Source organism: Panulirus ornatus, chromosome 16 (assembly GCF_036320965.1).
Source record: "Panulirus ornatus isolate Po-2019 chromosome 16, ASM3632096v1, whole genome shotgun sequence".
Classification (NCBI taxonomy): domain Eukaryota; kingdom Metazoa; phylum Arthropoda; class Malacostraca; order Decapoda; family Palinuridae; genus Panulirus; species Panulirus ornatus.
The window spans coordinates 13,506,782-13,526,635 of record NC_092239.1 but is presented as its reverse complement, the minus strand read 5'-3'; the positions used below and the strand labels follow the sequence as shown (position 1 = coordinate 13,526,635).

Here is a 19,854-nt window from a genome sequence, read left to right as displayed (position 1 = left end):
CCACACCTCACTATGCCAGACCAGGTCCCAACAGGTCCTCGCCACACCTCACTATGCCAGACCAGGTCCCATCAGGTCGCCACCACAGCTGCTCAGTCTGTTCGATCAGGTCGCTCCAGGTTAGCTGTTTATTATCATTTGTTGAAGTCTGAAATGGTGAGTAGTGTAAGGTGACCACGATGCAGTAATAGGTCGTGTGGTGAGTTATGTGTGGTCGATGTGCTTAAGAGCATTGTGGTGGTGAGTGCCTTAAGTGTTCATTGGGTGCATCCTGGCGTGTTGACTTGTGGTGGCAGCTGTCACAGCGGTGAGTGCGTCCAAGTAAGGTGCACACGTCGTGAACTGCTGGGATAGCACTGAAGTCAATACGAGGATGTGAATGCGTCGCCATGAGTGTGCCGCGTTGAGTGCACCTGGGGTGAGTGTGTTGGTATGGTCAACGGATCGTCAGAAAACGTTCGGATCACTACCTGTGGCGTATTGAGATCTCAGTAATGGGGGGAAAAAAAAGGAGAGGAAAGAAACTGGACAGTTATCACGGAGCGAGTCCATCACCTCGTTCAACACTGACGATTTTGATGATATCGGATGACCTGTAAACAAAAGCAGACTCGGTTTATGGCCTAGAAAGTTGGCTCATGGCCTTGAAAGTTTGTTCATAGCCTTGGTAGTTAGCTTATGGCCTTGGGAGTTGGCTCATAGCCTTAATATTATGCTTATAGCCTTGGATGTTGGCTAATGGCCCTTGCAGAAGGCCCATGGCCTTGGAAGTTGGCTGGCTCATGGCCTTGAAAATTGGTTCATAACCTTGGGAGCAAAGTCACAGCCCTGTCTTTCAATCGGCTGACTATCATCTACACTTTCTTTATTCATTATTTTTTGTCGTAGTCTCAAGACGTGGGGCCAACCAGTGGTGGAGGGTGCTGGGGTCAGAGGCGGCCAGCGGGGAGGCCTTACACTGTGGCATCACTCATGAAGAACTCGCCTCATTCTTCGTTTCTTATAAATGGGAAACCATTTCCTCTTTACAAAGGAGGGGAAACCAAGTCATCCTCCCCGAGTAAGTTTCCATTCATGAAAGCCCACTTGGATGTAAGTAACTCACAGTAACTTTAAGCTTAGAGGGCTTATGAGCTAGAGCGGCTTGGTGTGTTCTTGAGCACAGCGGTACGACCTTTGAGCAACACAAGAACCCTTAAGCATGGGCGGTACGACCCTTGGGTGTGAGGTCCTGGACTTTGACCTGACCCTTATATTTTAAGGTCATACCATCGTGCTCAAGTGTTTGTTAAACCTGGTCTCCTGTGAGGCAACTGCTGACAGCAAACCTTCCTATCAGCACATTCTCTCTCTCTCTCTCTCTCTCTCTCTCTCTCTCTCTCTCTCTCTCTCTCTCTCTCTCTCTCTCTCTCTCCCTGCCGTCCACTTGGACTTCCTTTCCATCGTGGTGTCAACAGTGATCACCTACTTTCACTTCGGCCTAACACATTCTCTCCTGACGCCTCAAACTAGGCCAAGTAAGCAAGCAAACACTCCAGAGAACACGTACGATAGCAATCACTTTGCCTTGACGAGTGAAGCTGCTGGTAGAATGGTGTCAAGTTCTTATTTTGAGCTTATAAGTACAGTGAACGTTTGCCTAAGTCCAAGTGATTAGCCAGTATCTAGTATATTTAGTGCTTCATGTATGCGCTAACTTATGTGTTCGCCAAAGGTCTTGTGGCTGGGTAAGGTATTCACTGCAAGTGGTCAGTTAGCGAGGCGCCAGCCTGCTGGAATTTCCATAGAATCGTGGAGAATGACACCTCCGACCAGACACAGTCGGTACCCACCAGGAAATGTCAACAATAAGGCATAGACCACCTCGATGTAAATGAACAGTTGCTCTGCAACGTTCCAATGAACGGCCTCATGTCTTCAGGTTACCACTCCGAGGCTCTAGTGATCAACCGTGTAAGAAGACCACTAAGAAGACCACTAACAGCCATCCGCGTATCGTTACCACCTGTGTATAACGACTTGTTGTAATCAGCGACGTCACCCTCTGCCGTGACCATTTCTTCCGTACGAAATCATTCTAAGGGACAAGGTGTGTGAGACTGTCTTAATGGGGATCGAATGCGCATGCCTCCCTGTCTTAGACGAATAAGGGAAGACCCATTTAGCTATGTGCGTTACCGATGATGTAATTCTTATATTCCTTTTGTCCTAGCCCCCATCATGCCTCTTAGCTACGTGATCTGATGGAAATACGATTAACATTTCCGGGATATTTCGTCCCAATGTTGATCACTATCGGTCATCATGCTTGTCTGAAGGTTCCTTCATCCCGCTTCTGGGGATCTGAAAAAACCCCTTCAGTAGTGGTCATACTCAAGACATTAGACTCGAGCTACATCCTGATTGTCTGGCAGTAAAACTCTTGTCACAGTGGCAAACCAGGAGACTTGCTTTTATCTAACACAACCAGCAATGCTGCTGCGAATGTATCATCAAGGTCTCACAGAAAAAAAACAGACGATCAAACCAGTTTTCTCACCCTTACTGAACATCGAGGACTCAATATGATGATTAGTATGACAACCAAGCCTTTTGTTAATATGTTTATTATTTCCTCCACAGGTCCTGTGAAGTAAGAATACCACGCTGCTGTTAACGTTGCCCTTTGTATCCACGTCCACAGGTTTGGACGACGAGGGTGTGTGTGTGCATCACGATGCAGAGCCATTCGGCCCAGACCCTCTGACGGACGACCCACCATCATGGCTCGCTCTTTCCCGCTGAGGAAACCAGAACTCGCGTCCCTCTTCACCTAAGAGAACCCGACCCTGAGACGTGTCTGAGGAAAACCCGCCGTGTCTCAGATGAAGATGGCGACCCCAGTCTCTCTCTCACCCTCCGTCCGGATCTTCGGCTTCGCGTCGGTGGCGTGGGCTGTTAGCCTGGTAGGAATGGTCCAGGGTCAGTTTGGGCCTGAATGTGAGGACATCAAAATCCCTATGTGTCAGAACATGCCTTACAACCGCACTCGGCTGCCCAATTTGCTGCATCACTCGACACAGGAGAACGCTCAGCTTGCCATGGGACAATTTGACGTAGGTATCACCCGTCAACTAGGCTGCTAGTCTCGTATATACATAATTACCAACTGTAATGAGTCTTTGTGAATGCAAGACAGGCTGCTACTCTCGTATATACATAATTACAAACTGTAATGAGTCTTTGGGAATGCAAGACAGGCTGCTACTCTCGTATATACATAATCACCAACTGTAATGAGTCTTTGTGCTTGCAAGATTATTCGTGGTAGAGAGAGTTGTCAGCATATTGATGGTATAGATCTAGGACTTTGTATGTCTATGTCTGCCACACCAGGCAGATCATGGGCTTCATCTTTTTCCATTCTCTCCCTTCACAAACAGCTTCTGGGTCTGACTAAGTGCTCGGACCAGCTGGAGTTCTTCCTGTGCTCTATGTACGCGCCCATCTGTACCGTGGGGTTCGTGAGTGAGGCCATCCCGCCCTGCAGGAGTGTGTGTGAGGCAGCTCGGCTCGGGTGCGAACCTCTGCTGGCCAACTACAAGATCCCGTGGCCTTCCAACCTGCAGTGTGAGAACCTGCCGGTGTACGACCGCGGCGTCTGCATCACCCCACAGGCCATCATATCCTCGGGTCAGATCATTGCTCGTCCTAGTCAGGGGGAGGGAGGTCCTCTGAACCCAAGCAGCACACACACACACACACACACACACACCCTAGGATAGGTAAGTCAACGCGCACCACCACTCACTCACTAGTACCCTCCCTTTGTGTAGAATAAACGTACGAAAACACACCCATACTACAGGTCACGAGAATATTTTGTAGACACTAAGTTAAACAATAACAGATGTTAGTACAAAACTACAGTGGCTCAGAGGACTAATGATTAATCTTAGTTTAAGAACACAAACCTGATCTCTGATACAGGGCGAACATCGTGGATAATGATAATCAGATAAAAGATAAAAAAAAAAAAACTAGTTTATACAAGTTCAGGTGGCAATCAGTGTTCAGGGAGTAAGTACTGAGTGTATACCAGAACATCAGACATCAATAATTCAGACAATGATGCTTCACGATGATAATCAAGTCATATTACCGTCATATGATGTATTTCTTACAACTAAATTTGGCGCTACACACATGCGCTCGGTATATCGCTGAGGTGACAAGACGGAAAGATCATAAAGTTGGGGGTAGAGGGAGTGTGGCATGTCATGGGTGTCTGTGACTGAGTGGCTGCACATTATAGGGTACACAAAGTGTTCCTGTAACTCAACGGAGCATGAGGTGTCTCCGTCAGTAGGGTCAGATGGTTTGTGGGAGGAGTGTTGAAGATTCATCAAACTGTGAACGTACTGTAGGTGTAGATGAGGGGGTGGGGTTTGGGGGGGGGACTGGTGTAGCCGAATTGTTGAGTCAGAAATACACAATTAAGTTATTTCTCTCTTTTCCCTTGCAGATGTCACGCCACAGCCCCCTCAGGAGGAAGGTAAGACACTCATATTTATCTACACCCACCCACCCACCCACACACACACACACACACACACACACACACACACTGCTGTATAACTGTAACTTAACCAACACAAAACTATTCATCTAGGTACTTAATGTTCACCATTAAATACATAATGCGCGTCAACCAAAATATCATTACAACTCTACCAACGCCTACCTTTTCGTCACATAATGTTCAACCAGTCACCACCAAATGCATGATGTATAAACTGTAGAAATTGTTCTGCAAAACTTCCTGCACTGTGTAGATTTACCTCACTCATGTGCTCATCCTAAGCGTAGAAGTAGCCAGCCCCACCTTGATCTTAAGCTCATATGTAATTAAGTAACTGGTTACTATTATGACACCTCCCCTTTCCCTAGTTCTGTGACATTCTAAGCTGTACAGTTTCTGTCGAATAGCGGCATGAATTCAAGAAACTGTGCTTTACACGCTGGCCTCTGTAGTGTAGTGGGTAGCGTTACTGACGATGAGTCAGTATGGGCCAGATCGGGGTCGGACCCGCACGGGTTCCAATACTGGGCATGGCAGTCAGCCCACACCCACCCTAGATACTCATCCTCCCCTCGGGGTTGCTCGATAAGTGAGCACAGAGCTTACGCAAGGGTGTATGTGCATACATACATAGAAATGCAAATATGGTATATGTACAAGGTTATGAGCTGGGGCAACATGAGTATAAAACTCTCTCTCCGTCACAGACACTTAACAATCATAAATAATATTCATAACAATTACGTACAGAGTGAAGACACGGTACGTATATACAAGGCTAAGAGACAGGGCAACACGAATTTAAAACTCTATCCCTGTAATGCACAAATAGTAATCATACACACACATTAGTATATATATATATATATATATATATATATATATATATATATATATATATATATATATATATATATATATATATATATAAGGTTACTGTACTTAAACATGCCTTTCCTGGGGAGCGCGTATGACTCTCAGAGTCCTATCGCCAAGGACCAGTAGACACTGTCCATCAGCAAGACTTCAGGTGAGAGTGCGTGGAGGTACAGTAGACGAACCATGATGTGGTCGTGACGATACTTCAGTCTTCCATTATTCATACCCTCATCCTAGCCCGACGCTGATGATTGAACGTATTCTCATTTTTCCTCCCCCCTCCCATGTTTCTGCCTTGCCTCCGTGTCCACCATGCCTACGTGTCCACCGCCACGCTCACGTCTTCACAACCAGCCGACGTGTCCACCACGCCCACGTTACCAGCACCCTGCGAGTGTCGCAAGCCACGTCTGCTGCAGGAACGAGTGTATAAGAGGCGACGTTTTGATTACGGTACGTCTACATGAATCTTGTTCCTTGTTGCCTTCTGCGCCACTTGCTTGAGAACTCTCTCACAGACGTACCCTTGACGGACCACATACAACCAACAGGCCCAGTCTCCTCCTGAACTAGGTACAACCACAATCCCGGATACAACCACAGACCCAGTCTCCTCCTCAACTAGGTACAACCACAATACCAGATACAACCACAGACCCAGTCTCCTCCTCAACTAGGTACAACCACAATCGCAGATACAACCACAGACCCAGTCGCCTCCTGAACTAGGTACAACCACAATCGCAGATACAACCACAGACCCAGTCTCCTCCTCAACTAGGTACAACCACAATACCAGATACAACCACAGACCCAGTCTCCTCCTCAACTAGGTACAACCACAATCCCAGATACAACCACAGACCCAGTCTCCTCCTCAACCACAATCCTAGATACAATCAGAGACCCAGGCACCTCCTCAGCCCGGTACAAAACAGATCCAAGTACACCCTCATACCCAGGCGCCTTCCTACAACTAGGTACAAACACACACTCAAAGCACTTCCTCAGCCAAGTACACCTGATAAAGACAGATGCTTCCCCACATATTTAGTTTTGTCCCACGCAATCAGGAATGACAACTTTTGCTAACTCGCAGTGACCAGTGCTTAAAACTGTTGTAAATGAATGTTCTAAAGAGTCGGACTTGGGTAGAATTTAAGGGTACCATGAATTACAACGGAAAGATACACTAGCTTCCTCTTCCACACAAGTTTTGTTTTCACTGCAGTTCCACCTATATGCAGAACTTTGCCATTTACCTCTCGTGGCTCGCTGGTCCGTCTGAGGATCCAGTCTCGCTCACTAAGCACTATTCATTAATGACATGTGTTGTGCTCCTTTTGATTTCCAGAAAACTGTGTTGAGTACTTCTGATTCTTTTACATTTTGATGGTCATGAGCTGTGTTGCATCTCTTGGCCTCTTATCCTCACTCCTAATGTCTTGACACTTCTACCCTTACATAATGAAGCTTGCTAAAGCATTCTTGGGTTCCTGACCTGTCACACATATTCCTCAGCAAATACCCAAGTCACGAGAATACACACATGACAACATGGCTTTCCTCGTAACATGCAAAGATGGTGTGTCTTTGTATCTGGTAGCTTAATCTCCATTCCAATGTTACCTTCACATCTATGAGATCGCGTGTGCCAGAGTTGGTGAGGGACGTGTGACCCAAGTCAGGGTGTGGCCTGGCCGACCAGCCACCCGCCTCTTGCCACCAGCCCAACTGAATCCTTGAAGCATCTCAAGACTGGAATCAACTCCTCATCGAATCCGAGGTGGAATCCTCAGCTGCACGACCCAAATTGTTATATTCTGAATTTGGTTCTTTTATTCTGAACTCTTAGTATCTTACCTCAGCTCTCTTGTTTCGCTATATTTCAGTAACGATTATCAGTTTCATCTGGTTTACCATACGCTGTCTTGCCTACTTCATAAAGTATTGATGAAAACACTCCTAGCTGATATGGGGTGTTCTCTTTACTACTACTGTACCATCTTGATGAAGTCTTCGACACTGTGCAACACCTAAGGCCGCTTCCGGACGCCACAGCTTCTGTGGCACTGCTCGCTGACACCAGCATATCTGAGTAGGTTAAAGTATCAAGCCTTATACTGACAGCAGCATGTTCCTCAGCGCTGCGCGGGACGGTGAAGAGCGTGGACACCTTCGGTGAGCTGACGCTGGTGACAGTGGCAGTGAGGAAGGTGGTACGGATGGGACAGGTGCAACTGAGCGACGGCTTCGACGCCCACCTCTGGACCAACAGATCCTGCGCCTGCCCGCCCCTCGTCCTCAATGAGTAAGTTCCTCACTGACAGGGGTGTGTGTCTCGCTTATGACGAGAGAGCTGTTGGTGAGGGGGTTCATTGTTTGACGATGATCCCTTTTGTTCTCAGGGGCAGGGTCTGCATCTCTCTCTCTCTCTCTCTCTCTCTCTCTCTCTCTCTCTCTCTCTCTCTCTCTCTCTCTCTCTCTCTCGTCTGAGCCAACAAACCTAGCCAAAGCTAACGGAAGTTGTAACAAAATGTTATATTACTGTTTCATTTAATCATACTAACCAGACCTCATAATTTCTGACATCTAAACCAAACATTATGCCAGCAGCCTTCATTAAAGATAACCCATCTTAACCTCATTTTACCCAGTGTTAAGTTAACTTAGGGTTATGGCACCAGCGTTGGATAGTGGGTGATCACCCTCGCCCGATATCCGCGCTCATTAGGATGCAAACGAGTGAGAACACTACCAATATAACTGAAGTGCAGTGTAGATCAGTGCGGACGTAGGTAAGGCTACGATGTAGGCCCTAGTTCTATCATATAGCTCGCACACAGTCCAGTGTTTCTCTTATGATATGGGGATCATGGATAGTTGAGAAGATGATTAGAATCTCACATTTAGGAGTAAGAAAATAGGAGTAATTAATAATATTCTTAGATTTTGACCGGTAATCAAATATACTGCTCACAAGCTTCTCACCCTTCCCCCCCAAACAAAAACTAACCATGCCTGTCCCACAAGACACTAAAAACGCCTACGCTCCTCCACACTTACACCCCCTCCTAACAGACCCAGACTACGCCTACCCCCCCATAACAGACACTAACTACGCCACCCCCTCTACAACAGACAGCAACTACGCCCTACGCTGCTCCTCAACAGACAGTTACTACGCCTACCTCCCCCACTCCAACACACCCCTAACTACCTCCTTCCAACAGAGAGTACCTCCTCCTGGGTTGGGAGGACTTCGCCAACAACCGACTCCTGTATCTGGACGGAAGCATTGCTGTACCATACAAGAGGAAATACGTCAGGAAAATACAGGTATGGAGGTGGTGAGTCGAGTGGTGAGTCGGTTGGTGAGTCGGGTGGCGAGTCGGGTGGTGGTGGTGATTCTTGCTGGCAGGAAAGTGACTGATTACAGTGACTGTGGGGAAGAGGTGATCATGAAGTGAGTGAGTGATGATAGTGGATGGTGATGATGACCGTAATGATGAGTAGTGATGGTGAATGGCAGACAAGGATGGAAGGAGGAAGTGGTGATGGTGAGTACTGAATATGAGAGATGATAGTGAGTGATAAACATGAAGGGTGATGGTAGGTATTGGTCACAAGGTGAGGATCCAGGATGAACCTGAGAGATGAGTGATATGAGAGGTGAGAGTGGGTGGCGATTATGAGAGGTGGTGGTGACTAATGAGGTAAAAATGAGTGGTCAGCATGGGAAGTATTTCTCACAAAATTCATCGGAACAACGCAAGATTTCGGCAAAAAGAAAACGTAAGTTACTGTTTCAGTTAATTTCGTATTTGCTCACATAATTATGAAATACTTGTATTGCCACAAAAGCCACAATCATAATCGTTCATCAGTAATCGATAATTCTGGACATATTGGAACCGTAATTCTCATAATGGGCAATAAATGTATACCCTTCCCCTTACCAGTCGTAATAAGTGTATCATCTGTATACCTTCACCTTCCCTCCTTACGATCTCTTATAGTACTCCCGCAGCGCTCAGGAAGCGATTTCGTCCACAGAGCGGGAACACAGGTCAAGAACTGTGATGTGTGTGTGTGTGTGTGTGTGTGTGGTGTGTGCGAGTGTTATTGTAGGTAGAGCCACAGGACGATCGAGATGTACATAAGTGTTCAGTGTCTTCTGCGTGGAAGTTTCATCTTGGGTACGATGGGGTTGGGGGTCTCGCGATATTATGTTGAATCGGTATTTGTATTGTGAGAGAGTTGGGTTGGTGCAAAGAACGCAGAGGAGGGAAGCCTAACACGTACAAGTCTGGTGAGTGTATTTTCAGTTAGGTGTATTTTTGGTTAAATGGGAATTAATTTTAGGATGGAAAGCTGATCCAATAGTGCCCTTCGGGTTTTTCAATGTGTATATGTTTTGTCCGTGTCGTGTTTGTTGGTGAAGGGGGAATGTTAAATGTAGGCTGTCGAGGTGTGATCCAAAGATAATTCTATTTGTACTCGAGGGCTAGTGGCTGGTTATGGAGTGCTATGGAGGGGGAGGATTTGGTGCTGTTGCAAAAATATTAAGTATCGAACATATTTAGCTGTATGAGAAATATTTTTTGCTTAGTTATGCCGGTGGTGAATGTCTGTGGATGTTAAGTAACTGCTCTAAGTGGTCTTTCGCTATGGTTTATTATATCTTTGATTTTGACGAAGTGGACGACCACGTAGGTGAGCATAATTTAGGACGGAGCGAACGAACTGTTTGTGAAGAGTAGCGAGGGATTCTTTTTTCCCGTCCGAACTGGTGCTAGTAAGTCGTTTAGTTTGTTTATCACATTTTGTATCGATGTTTGTGTTGTGTAGTCTGAATGTCGTGTGCACGTCGTATGTGGTATCCAGTATGGTTGGGGATTTTCTTGGGTGGTAGTGATCAACGTTTTATGGGAGGGTGAGGGTTGGATTCCTGTCCGTCACGAGTTAAGGGAATGATTAGACACGATTAGACACCTTAGCTTACCCTCGGGCATCAGAATTCCCTACAGTGGAGCTGTCGCAGCACTCAGCTCTACTTGACCCGTGATTTAAAGTTTCACTTAATTCATTTTTTTTCATAAGTGGTACATATTTTCTTGTGAACGGTCATATCGTAGAGTTAATGCATATTTCTAACACCAGGTAGGTATTTCACCCAGTTTACTCCTGTTTCAAATGGTTGGAAGTTATTTTCCCCAATGGACACGTATTTCTCACTGTTGTCAAACATAACTCACGACCTCTACATATTTCCCACAGTTAGTTCTTACATCTGACCAGCGAGACACTTATGTTTATATCCTTAATCACTGTCTGCTATCTTGGTGCCGGGCGGGCGGCAGAAGTGGGACGGCGTCACCACACCGCGCCCAGGAGCCGTCACTACCACCACGCCCTCCGTACGACCCCTAGGAATCCAGGTGGGTAGCAGCGAGAAGTGGAGGAGAAGGAGGAGGAGGAGGAAGAGGAAGAAGAACCAACGCGGGAGGAAAAATAGAAAACAGAAGAGGAGAAGGAACCGACGGAGGAGGAGGAAGCAGAATGGAGTGAGGCAAGAAGCTAGCTAAGGTACGGAAACGCAGGTCATTTTAGTTAGAATTCAAGCTTCGAGGGTCTGGCTCACGGCGATACCAAGGGATGATCTCTCCGATATTTGCAACCAGAATGACCTTCAGATTAGTTAAACTCGCCCATATGGCTCGGGAATCACGTCACATAAGACATCCCTGACAATATCTAATCAGACAATAAGTACTTGATAGGAATGAAGGTAGGTTATCCCAGAGTTGACGAGGTTAAGATAAAAGAAATACTTTTGTTCGATTTTGAAATTCTAGGGAAAATAATGAAACTGCTTTGTCAACCGTTAGCAGTGGGTGATTCTGCAAGGGAGAAAATTTAACATTATCTAAACCTAGACAGTTTAACAGCATTCGTGTTAGAACAATTACAGAAAGACGTATGAATTATATTCATTTTTGACCCTAAGATCACGGTTATATCTTGAATTTTCAATTATATATTGCATTTTTTTCTATTTTACTTTCATGTTTGATATAAAGTGATTTGTGATACTCTGTGGCTGAAAGTTCTATAAAACGACGACAAATTATGAAAAATAAATTACCCATCAGGGCAGCACTGCTCTGTCCTGTAGCGAGGGTAAGTTGTACGTCAGCCTTTCAATTAACAGTTAGTCATTTACACCACTGGAAAAGCAACACGAATATTTGTATATATACATTTTTCACTACATAAATTATCTCCACGTTTGTTCATCTATATGTCTCACTTTTGTTGAAGAATGAACACCTCATATTTACTAAGTAGGCATGTGTGGTAGATTCACCCACTTCACACTTCTGTGGAAACACCATTCATCTATTCACGTGACATTTAATGCTTTCATAGACGCAGCGTCTATGGTTTTCTGTCTAATTGCTCAGCTGACTGATTTTCCTTTCCCAGAGGAGACAGAGAAGACGGCAGCAGAGTCGAGGCAACCCGAAGAAAAACTTGGATGGTCATCCTAGGATGATGTATAGTTCCGGCAAGCCTCACGGAGAGGTGCTTGATGAAGACTGACGCATTGTTCTGGTAGTCCAACGGGAGGTCACGTTGTTCAACGGATCCGGATAGGTCGCTGACCAGCTTGTTTGCTGACTTTTAGCAGCCTCCAAAAGAGGTTTGACATCCTGGATGTACACAGTTCGGCCACTCCGAGGAGTTACTTGGTCGACTTAGATGCAGAAGACAGAAGACCTCCCCAGAGTAACTCTGGATAGGGTGGATGAACCATGGAAAGGAAAGGAAATGGGCAGACGTTTGCCACAGGGAATTATGGGTTGCCTTACTGAACAGTGCTGAAGGATAAAGTCCGTAGGCTTGCCACAGAAAAGAGCTGGAGTACCCTCGGAGGAGAGTTAAGCAAAGGACAATAGGTACCAGAACTGCTTGTGATGACCAACTCCTTTGACTACATATTATTGGAAAAAAAAATAACCTTGACCTGCTGTGCAACTTGAACTAACTGGATTTAGCTTTACTTAAGTATGATTTCCATCTTTATTGATTACTGTTCTGAAAACTTTGCTTTGCCCACCACGAAAAACAGTGATGTAACTAAAATGTTGAAGTCGTTCCACAATGTACAGGAATTGATGAATACTTTTGACTGTTTCTCTCTGTATTTTGATTTTGTTTTGAATTACGAATGTAAATCGTAGGGAAACAGAAAATAGCTGATTGTTGAAGCAACTCATACAGCAAACACATCTAAAGAACTAAAGGCGACGCGATCTGTCCCTTTTATTGCTAACCTTCAGAGGGAAAGCAAGGAAAGTGTGTGTTTGACTGAGGTGGAATGATCCCAGGGAACTCTGACCGCTGTGCTTGCTTGCTTATATAAGATGTGGATAGCAATTTGCAGTGCCACTGTAAAACACTGCCTCATTTTTATAATGTGCTTTAGGTCTTCGTAACAATGATGAAATATATTCTTAGCTCCTTCATGCAGTGGCGATGATAATTGCCGAGATTGAATTCTTCCTTATAAATGTATTATACATCATTTCTAAGTGTATATAACACAAGACGATCAAGGTTAACAAAATCAGATTTTGAAAATACAGGAGAGAAAGAGGGGGGAGGGGGGAATAGTAGGTAAAGTTTAAGAACAATTTAATAGACCGACTGGAAAACCTCAGAATCGTTTGTGTTTGCTTGATAACTAACTGTGAGCTGTGATAAAATGTTGCCGCGTTATACGCTCCAACTGTGATACTGTGCGACCATGGTTATAAAGGGACCTTGTGTGGTGTAAATAAAACGTAAAAGGACTAGTAGAAGATGGGGGTGTGTGGCGTTATACGTAATAAAATAACATGTAATTCTAGCAATGGCCCTTGGTGCTTTTAAAGTCGATATCACCGTAGCAACAGACGCTGCTAGGAAAGGCGGGTGACATAACGGTGGTATGTGCGCTCCGGTAGTAAGCAAAACATCGAGTTCCCGTGAATTGTCTAAATAACGTCACTTAAGAAAGCCAAATGAAGAATAAACTACAGTCGTTAACATGATTATGCTAGTGGTGAACATTCAATGTCGAGATCCAGTCAGGCTAGTCAGGAATGAAGTTTGCTCTCTTTTGTTTATGAAATCTATTTAGCTTTTTCACACATGCAAGGCTTTCCAAATCATTCAAAAGCTAGCTGATCTTCCGTTATGCCACTCGCTAATGTGGCCTGAATGGTTACGTGATTATTGACTACGTGCATAAGGGCTATTTTTATGTGCAGACAAGTTGAATCGCTGTTTCAATATGTCAATTTAAAATGTGTGTTGTCTCGGGTGATGATCGCCGTTTAAATATGTTGATTTAAAGTGTGTGTTGTCTCAGGTGATACGCAAATCATTTGTTTAAATTTACATATTCAAAGCGCATCCTGTCTGTCTTTTTTTTTTTTAATCTAGATGTTTTATAATAACGTGCTTTCATTATTTAGTCTTTGCTTTAATTACGTAATATCAGTTGAGTGTAAAGGTAATTACTGAATGTGACTTACAGACGGTGGCCCATGAGAAGGATTCGTAATTTTTAAGGCTCTTAAATGTGGTTCAGGATGTATTTGTCTCTTACATGTATATGCAGTGGTGGGTGCGTGGGTGAAGATGATGTGCATGCGGAAGACAAACGTCAACCAGACAATACACTGCCGAGTCCCCAAGATGTATGCCTAACTTAACTACGGGCCCTTGATATTATGAGTATTTCTATCATCATTATTATTATTTCTCATTCCGTGGCTTCTGCCTCTTATCTCATCTTACGTGCTTTCCGTGCTGCTGAAAAAGCCTTAACGTTTACCCCTGTTCGTGTGTCACCCGCTCTCGACTACCGAGAGGGGACAAGTCAGTTCTGATGAATCCGGTCAGAATTATGACTGGATGTAGCGCACCTGCACAGTACAGGTCAAAATAACATCAGGCAAAGATAGCTTTCACTGTCTTCATGCAGGATGTTAATAAGCAAGACCCCACATATGTTGTTATAATTACGCAAAGAAGGTTCCAATAATCATATGCTTTTACCGAGAGCTGTGGCGTAATTTTAGGGCTCTGGAGCCAATATTTTCTTTACATATTTGGAACGGGGAGTAGTTCTGGGGAATCCCCAAATAACCGTGGCCTGGAATGATCTAAGAAAATTTTATCTCGTTTTTAGAGCCCCCCAGTCTGTCCTGATGACATTTAAGAAAGATTGGACTTTCCCATTATCATCCCTGCTCCTCCAGTACGCCGCTGGATAAGAGTAGCGAGACGCAAGAACGACAGGGTGTTAGTTAAAAAGCACTGGTGACATTTGCTGGTGATGGCAGCAGCATCAAGGATCATCAACCTTATTTAGCACTGAGGGGATATTTATCTTATACTGTATATTTTTCTATGTATATTTACTTTACGGATTCTGGTTTATTTGTTCAAGGAGCAAAAGACGACCACTGGATGAAAGAAAATATATAAAACATTCTGGGCTGGCCCTCTTCGGAGGTAGTTGATTCTGGGGTCTAATTTGCGCCCCCGTCTCCATATGAACCCATTTAATCAGAATAAATAGTCCAATTAGGGATTACATTTGATCCGGTTTTTTCATTATCCTACTACAGTACAGTTTTTGTTTGATGTGCTGATATTAGCAACGACTTCTTGGATAATGCAACCACAACGTAGTTTTTATCCATGGTGTGATTTCATAATTAAATCCTTTTAATTTACAAAACCGTAAAGCCGTAAATTGTACAAAAAGTGTGTAGATGATATGGCAGCGTTCAGTCTGCCGACGTGTGACCACCAACACGTCTCCTGCGCCTCGGTATTTGAACTGCAAATGCAGACTAGGTTATGAACAAAGAGCCATAATATACGTATTGTCTACGTTTATGGATGCCAGGTTATCTTGAACATCTGAAGGTGTTCAAAGGTTGTTTATAACTTGATGTTTATGGCAGTAATGACCCTGGCAGTCAGGAGGCTCAAATAAATCAACCAACTGTGTATGTAATGAAGGATCTAACGTCCTACCGAGTGTTTGTGGTCTTGTATGTTGTAACGATATTGACGGCAGCCAATGGGCTTAAAGTTTAAATAACCCATTTTCTATGCAATGATGGAACTCTTTGATACTCTGCTCTACCCACACGCTATCTCCGCCGCTTTTGCACTCCTTCCTTAAGTAACCTGAGGTAAACGCAATTATGATGCACTAACGTTGACAGAATAGTATCCCCATCAATTATCCGCGTACGAAAGTAGCCTAGCTTGGTACATGTGGCTTATCAAGGAATCTTTAATCATGCCATTTGTCTATTTCCAGCAATATGTACCATATGTATATTTTTTCTAATGGGTTTAGCGATTCTAAACACAAAGGACTGCAACCCAGCCCCGTTAATATGGGCTGGGTAATGGGAGATCACCGACCACTGCTGAACATTCGACCTGCCAATACTTAATTCGTAATCCTATATGCAACAGGATCCTCCTCCACGAGATTCATCGACTCCTTTATGATACGTAACGTATGAATACCGTGAAAAGGTTGGAAAAAGTTAGGAAGCATAGAAATGGTAATTTTGTCAAAGTTCAGACGCCTCTTCAAGTCTAAAGACCTGAATATAACTTCTTTTTTTTTCACTCAGACGGAGTTTTTGCTACTATCTCTGATAACATGAATTCATGCAAGGGAGTCACCTTTGGCAAGGATCTCACATTCATGGAGGATAGTTACGATCGTGCTAATACTGGCAGAAGAGGCTATAATTAGTGCCCAACGCTTTCACGTGCTTCGTTAACAAGCGAGAAAATACGGCCACCCGTTTTGACATTCGAATGAGCTTCGGTACCTGGTAAAGTGTTGGTGGGATACGACAGGCGCTCCGTATGATCACGTATATCCAATAATTTGCTCCATTGTTAAGTCCCAGAGGCAGGGACACGGGGGGAAACAACCGGTCGTACTCCTCCCCGTTGTCGTATATGTGCGTAAGAAGGTCATAAGGCTGACTGCAACCAGAGACCGATAAGTGCGTAACTGTCAGTTAGGTTATTGCATTTTTTTGTGCAAATACCATTTATATGCGTAGGAATGGGAAATCTTCACGATGAATATAAATGAATACATTTCCTATGTAGAAGCAAAGGGGTGAGTTTTGACGTCCTACATGACACCTAAGCCGTACGCAAACTTTCTTCAAAGATACACACAAAAAAGAAAAACTTTGCGGTTGCCAGACTGACCCTCTCCCTGTAACAGACAACACCGACGTTCCTGATTACAACAAACCACACTACGCCAAAACTTTGGTCTCTAACCACGTCAGTGAAAAATAAACAGGAGAGGAAGACGACAAGTCATATTTCACCTAATTGGAAAGTATAACAACAACAGTGAACATTACAACAACGAACGCGGTGGAATCCGAGCCATCCACAAAGGTGCCACCGCCAAAGTGCGCGAGATATCCCCTGAAAATCTCTTTATTCAAAAGAGAAAATTGGCTGAGCACATGGGCCATTCCAATACACCTTAAATCAGCGCCAAAATTTAAGATAACAGATTGGGCATCATTCGCAAGGAACACCAATCTAGATTTGTTTGAAGAAGAGTCGATTTCAAGGCCGCCGACGTATTTATTCCTTAAACTTACACACAGCGCAAAACACGGAATTTCACGGTAGACACCAGATTACCGTAGAGAGCTCAGTGATCGCAACAGGAGAGTTTGCGAGTCTGGTCATTGATCTGGCTGCCTGGTCATTGGTCTGGGTGTCTGATCATTGATCTAGCTGCCTGTTCATTAATCTGGTTACCTGGTCATTAATCTGGCTACCTGGTCACTGGGTTGGGTGTTTTGTTATTAGTTTGGCTGCCTGTTCCTCGGCGTCGTGTGTCTCTTTGTGGGAAAAAAAAATATATATATCTGTTACATTAAAGTCAGCGGACCAACCTGGCATTACATAACTTTAAACCGACATAGGCAAGTGCCCAACCTCCTAGTATCAACAGGAGAGATGAGGTCGTCTTTGCTCGATCTCGAATAAACATATCACACCCACATTCAGACATATCAAAAAATATTTCCCCCACAATACACAGATTGTTATAGAACACTAAAAGTATAGTGCACACTTATTAGAAGTCCAAGATACAATTCATATCAGATAAAGGAATAACAGCAACAACGTTCAGTAATAGCAAACCGAAGTTTAACATTCAAAACTAAGATGATTGAAACCCAGACTTAAAGTGATTTTTTCTCCTCAAAGAGATGGAGTTAATCATGTGATTTATATCACGTATATTTTCAAATCCTTCTCAACCTATTTCATGAAGTTCTATTTTGATATATCTAGTCATTAATGATAAGAACATATAAAACCTGGTGAATCTCATAAAGCTCGGTGCTCTACCAAACTCGGACATGACCCTCCCTAATTCGACAACTGCAATTTATCTCTCCACTCAACAATCAAGAAAGCTATTATTCATAACGTTATTTCCAGCCACCTAGAACTAGACGGGAAACCCACATATATATAGTTTGTTACGATCTCTTATCTATTATCACCATTATCCGATACTGGTGAAGATTTCAATGAAAGTCTACTACATGGAACTTGAACGCTTTTGACAAGAATTACGTGACAACCTGAGACTAAAACCAAGCCAACCCAGCTTTGATTCAACTTCTATTGCTCGTATAACTCGTTTAACTTTCATACGAAGCAACCTAAACACAGTAAATACAGAAGTATGCAAATCCTATCCAAACTAGAATGTATCGGTACATACCTCTTTGAAGACTTTATTCTCCTAACTTGATGATGCACTACACTGACCAAACAGTAACAATAATTCACGTATTCCACACGAGATATGGGAGGGAACTATGCGTTGCTGGCCCAATATTTCCCTCGGCCCGGGTTGTCAACCGTTTCCCCACACACTTCACTGAGGATACTGAACTTTAGTGTCAACTACCAGACGTTTTTAAAACAATCATAAATGTATAGAAGCTTAATTTTTCATATTATTGTTATTCATTCATCTAACAGAAAATAAACAGTGACTGCAATAACCAGGCTGACGCTACTTTTCACTTAGTTATAGATTCTACGTTAAATGAATAGACACCGGAACTAGAGCACATGCCAGCTTAACGGCAGTGTTGCCATACTTCCACGAATATTTTCCTTACATTACGAGAAAAAAAATGTGTAATTTCAATGTTCGGTTTGTACTGTTAATCATGTAACAGTTGATAACAGTTAAATCAAATGGTATACATAAACAATTAAATCCATAAAGAAAAGTAAATTTCTACATAAACTGTGATCGACCCTAGCTTTAAAAAAAATCGACAGCAAAGATGACGCTATATTCTCGAACATTTGTTTTATTCCTCGATTGTGTCAATATGGGTTCTAGAATCGGAATCTAACGGGAATCGTATAGTCATACAAATTATGGACTGTTAACTCAGCGAAGTTGTTAAGTCTGGCTTACCAACCAAGATTGGGTTTTTTTTTAATTGACACAAAAAGTTAACATCCATCAATCATTAATTACACATCACCCGGGATACTTTATTTACCTTAGAATGACCGTCTATGTTTCAAACACTATCATAATACTTTGATATTTTTATACTTCACCAGTTGAACTTCTTTTTTTCTTTTCTTTCATACTATTCGCCATTTCCCGCGTTAGCAAGGTAGCGTTAAGAACAGAGGACTGGGCCTCTGAGGGAATATCCTCACCTGGCCTCATTCTCTGTTCCGTCTTTTGGAAAATTAAAAAAAAACGAGAGGGGAGGATTTCCAGCCTCCCGCTCCCTCCCCTTTTAGTCGCCTTCTACGACACGCAGGGAATACGTGGGAAGTATTCTTTCTCCCCTATCCCCAGTTGAACTTATATGAATCAAATGATTGAAACGTGCTTCGTTGTGGCGTATCCTCGTAATAGGCTCGAATTGGTTCAAACTAAAAACACTGGATGGGCTTTGGTGCGTCGCAGCTTTACAAAATTTGGTAATGCTGTGAGATCTGTATAGTAACACTAATGACTAACTATATATGTCGAGTCATGTGAAGACTTACGAGAGTTAGCCCCAATGTACTTATAATCGGATGATTATTTGCACGTCTCAATGGATGAAATTATCGATTACTAAAGAAAAAACGTAAAACGTTAGTAAAGTACTTAGATATTTTGTATTGATCGACTCAAGGTTCCGTCACTAACGTTTCTCTGCACTTGGGTGGACTATATTAAAGATGCAATTTCATAGTCCACAATATGCCTAAAAAAAACTATGTAATAAAAGTTCGATCAA

The 19,854-nt window shown here is 43.5% G+C and overlaps 1 protein-coding gene across 1 annotated transcript in view; it reads left to right on the top strand.

The window, feature by feature from the left end:
• Positions 1-15,099, top strand: part of LOC139754155 (secreted frizzled-related protein 3-like) — a 47,543-nt gene extending 32,444 nt beyond the window's left edge. Inside the window, exons 2-9 of the mRNA XM_071671312.1 lie at positions 2,684-3,095; positions 3,423-3,672; positions 4,505-4,534; positions 5,795-5,893; positions 7,586-7,751; positions 8,674-8,779; positions 10,804-11,029; positions 11,930-15,099. Of these exons, the coding sequence (XP_071527413.1) occupies positions 2,865-3,095; positions 3,423-3,672; positions 4,505-4,534; positions 5,795-5,893; positions 7,586-7,751; positions 8,674-8,779; positions 10,804-11,028 (1,107 nt within the window). The 5' untranslated portion in view covers positions 2,684-2,864 and the 3' untranslated portion in view covers position 11,029; positions 11,930-15,099. The remainder of the gene's footprint in view (positions 1-2,683; positions 3,096-3,422; positions 3,673-4,504; positions 4,535-5,794; positions 5,894-7,585; positions 7,752-8,673; positions 8,780-10,803; positions 11,030-11,929) is intronic.
• Positions 15,100-19,854: the final 4,755 nt, after the last annotated feature.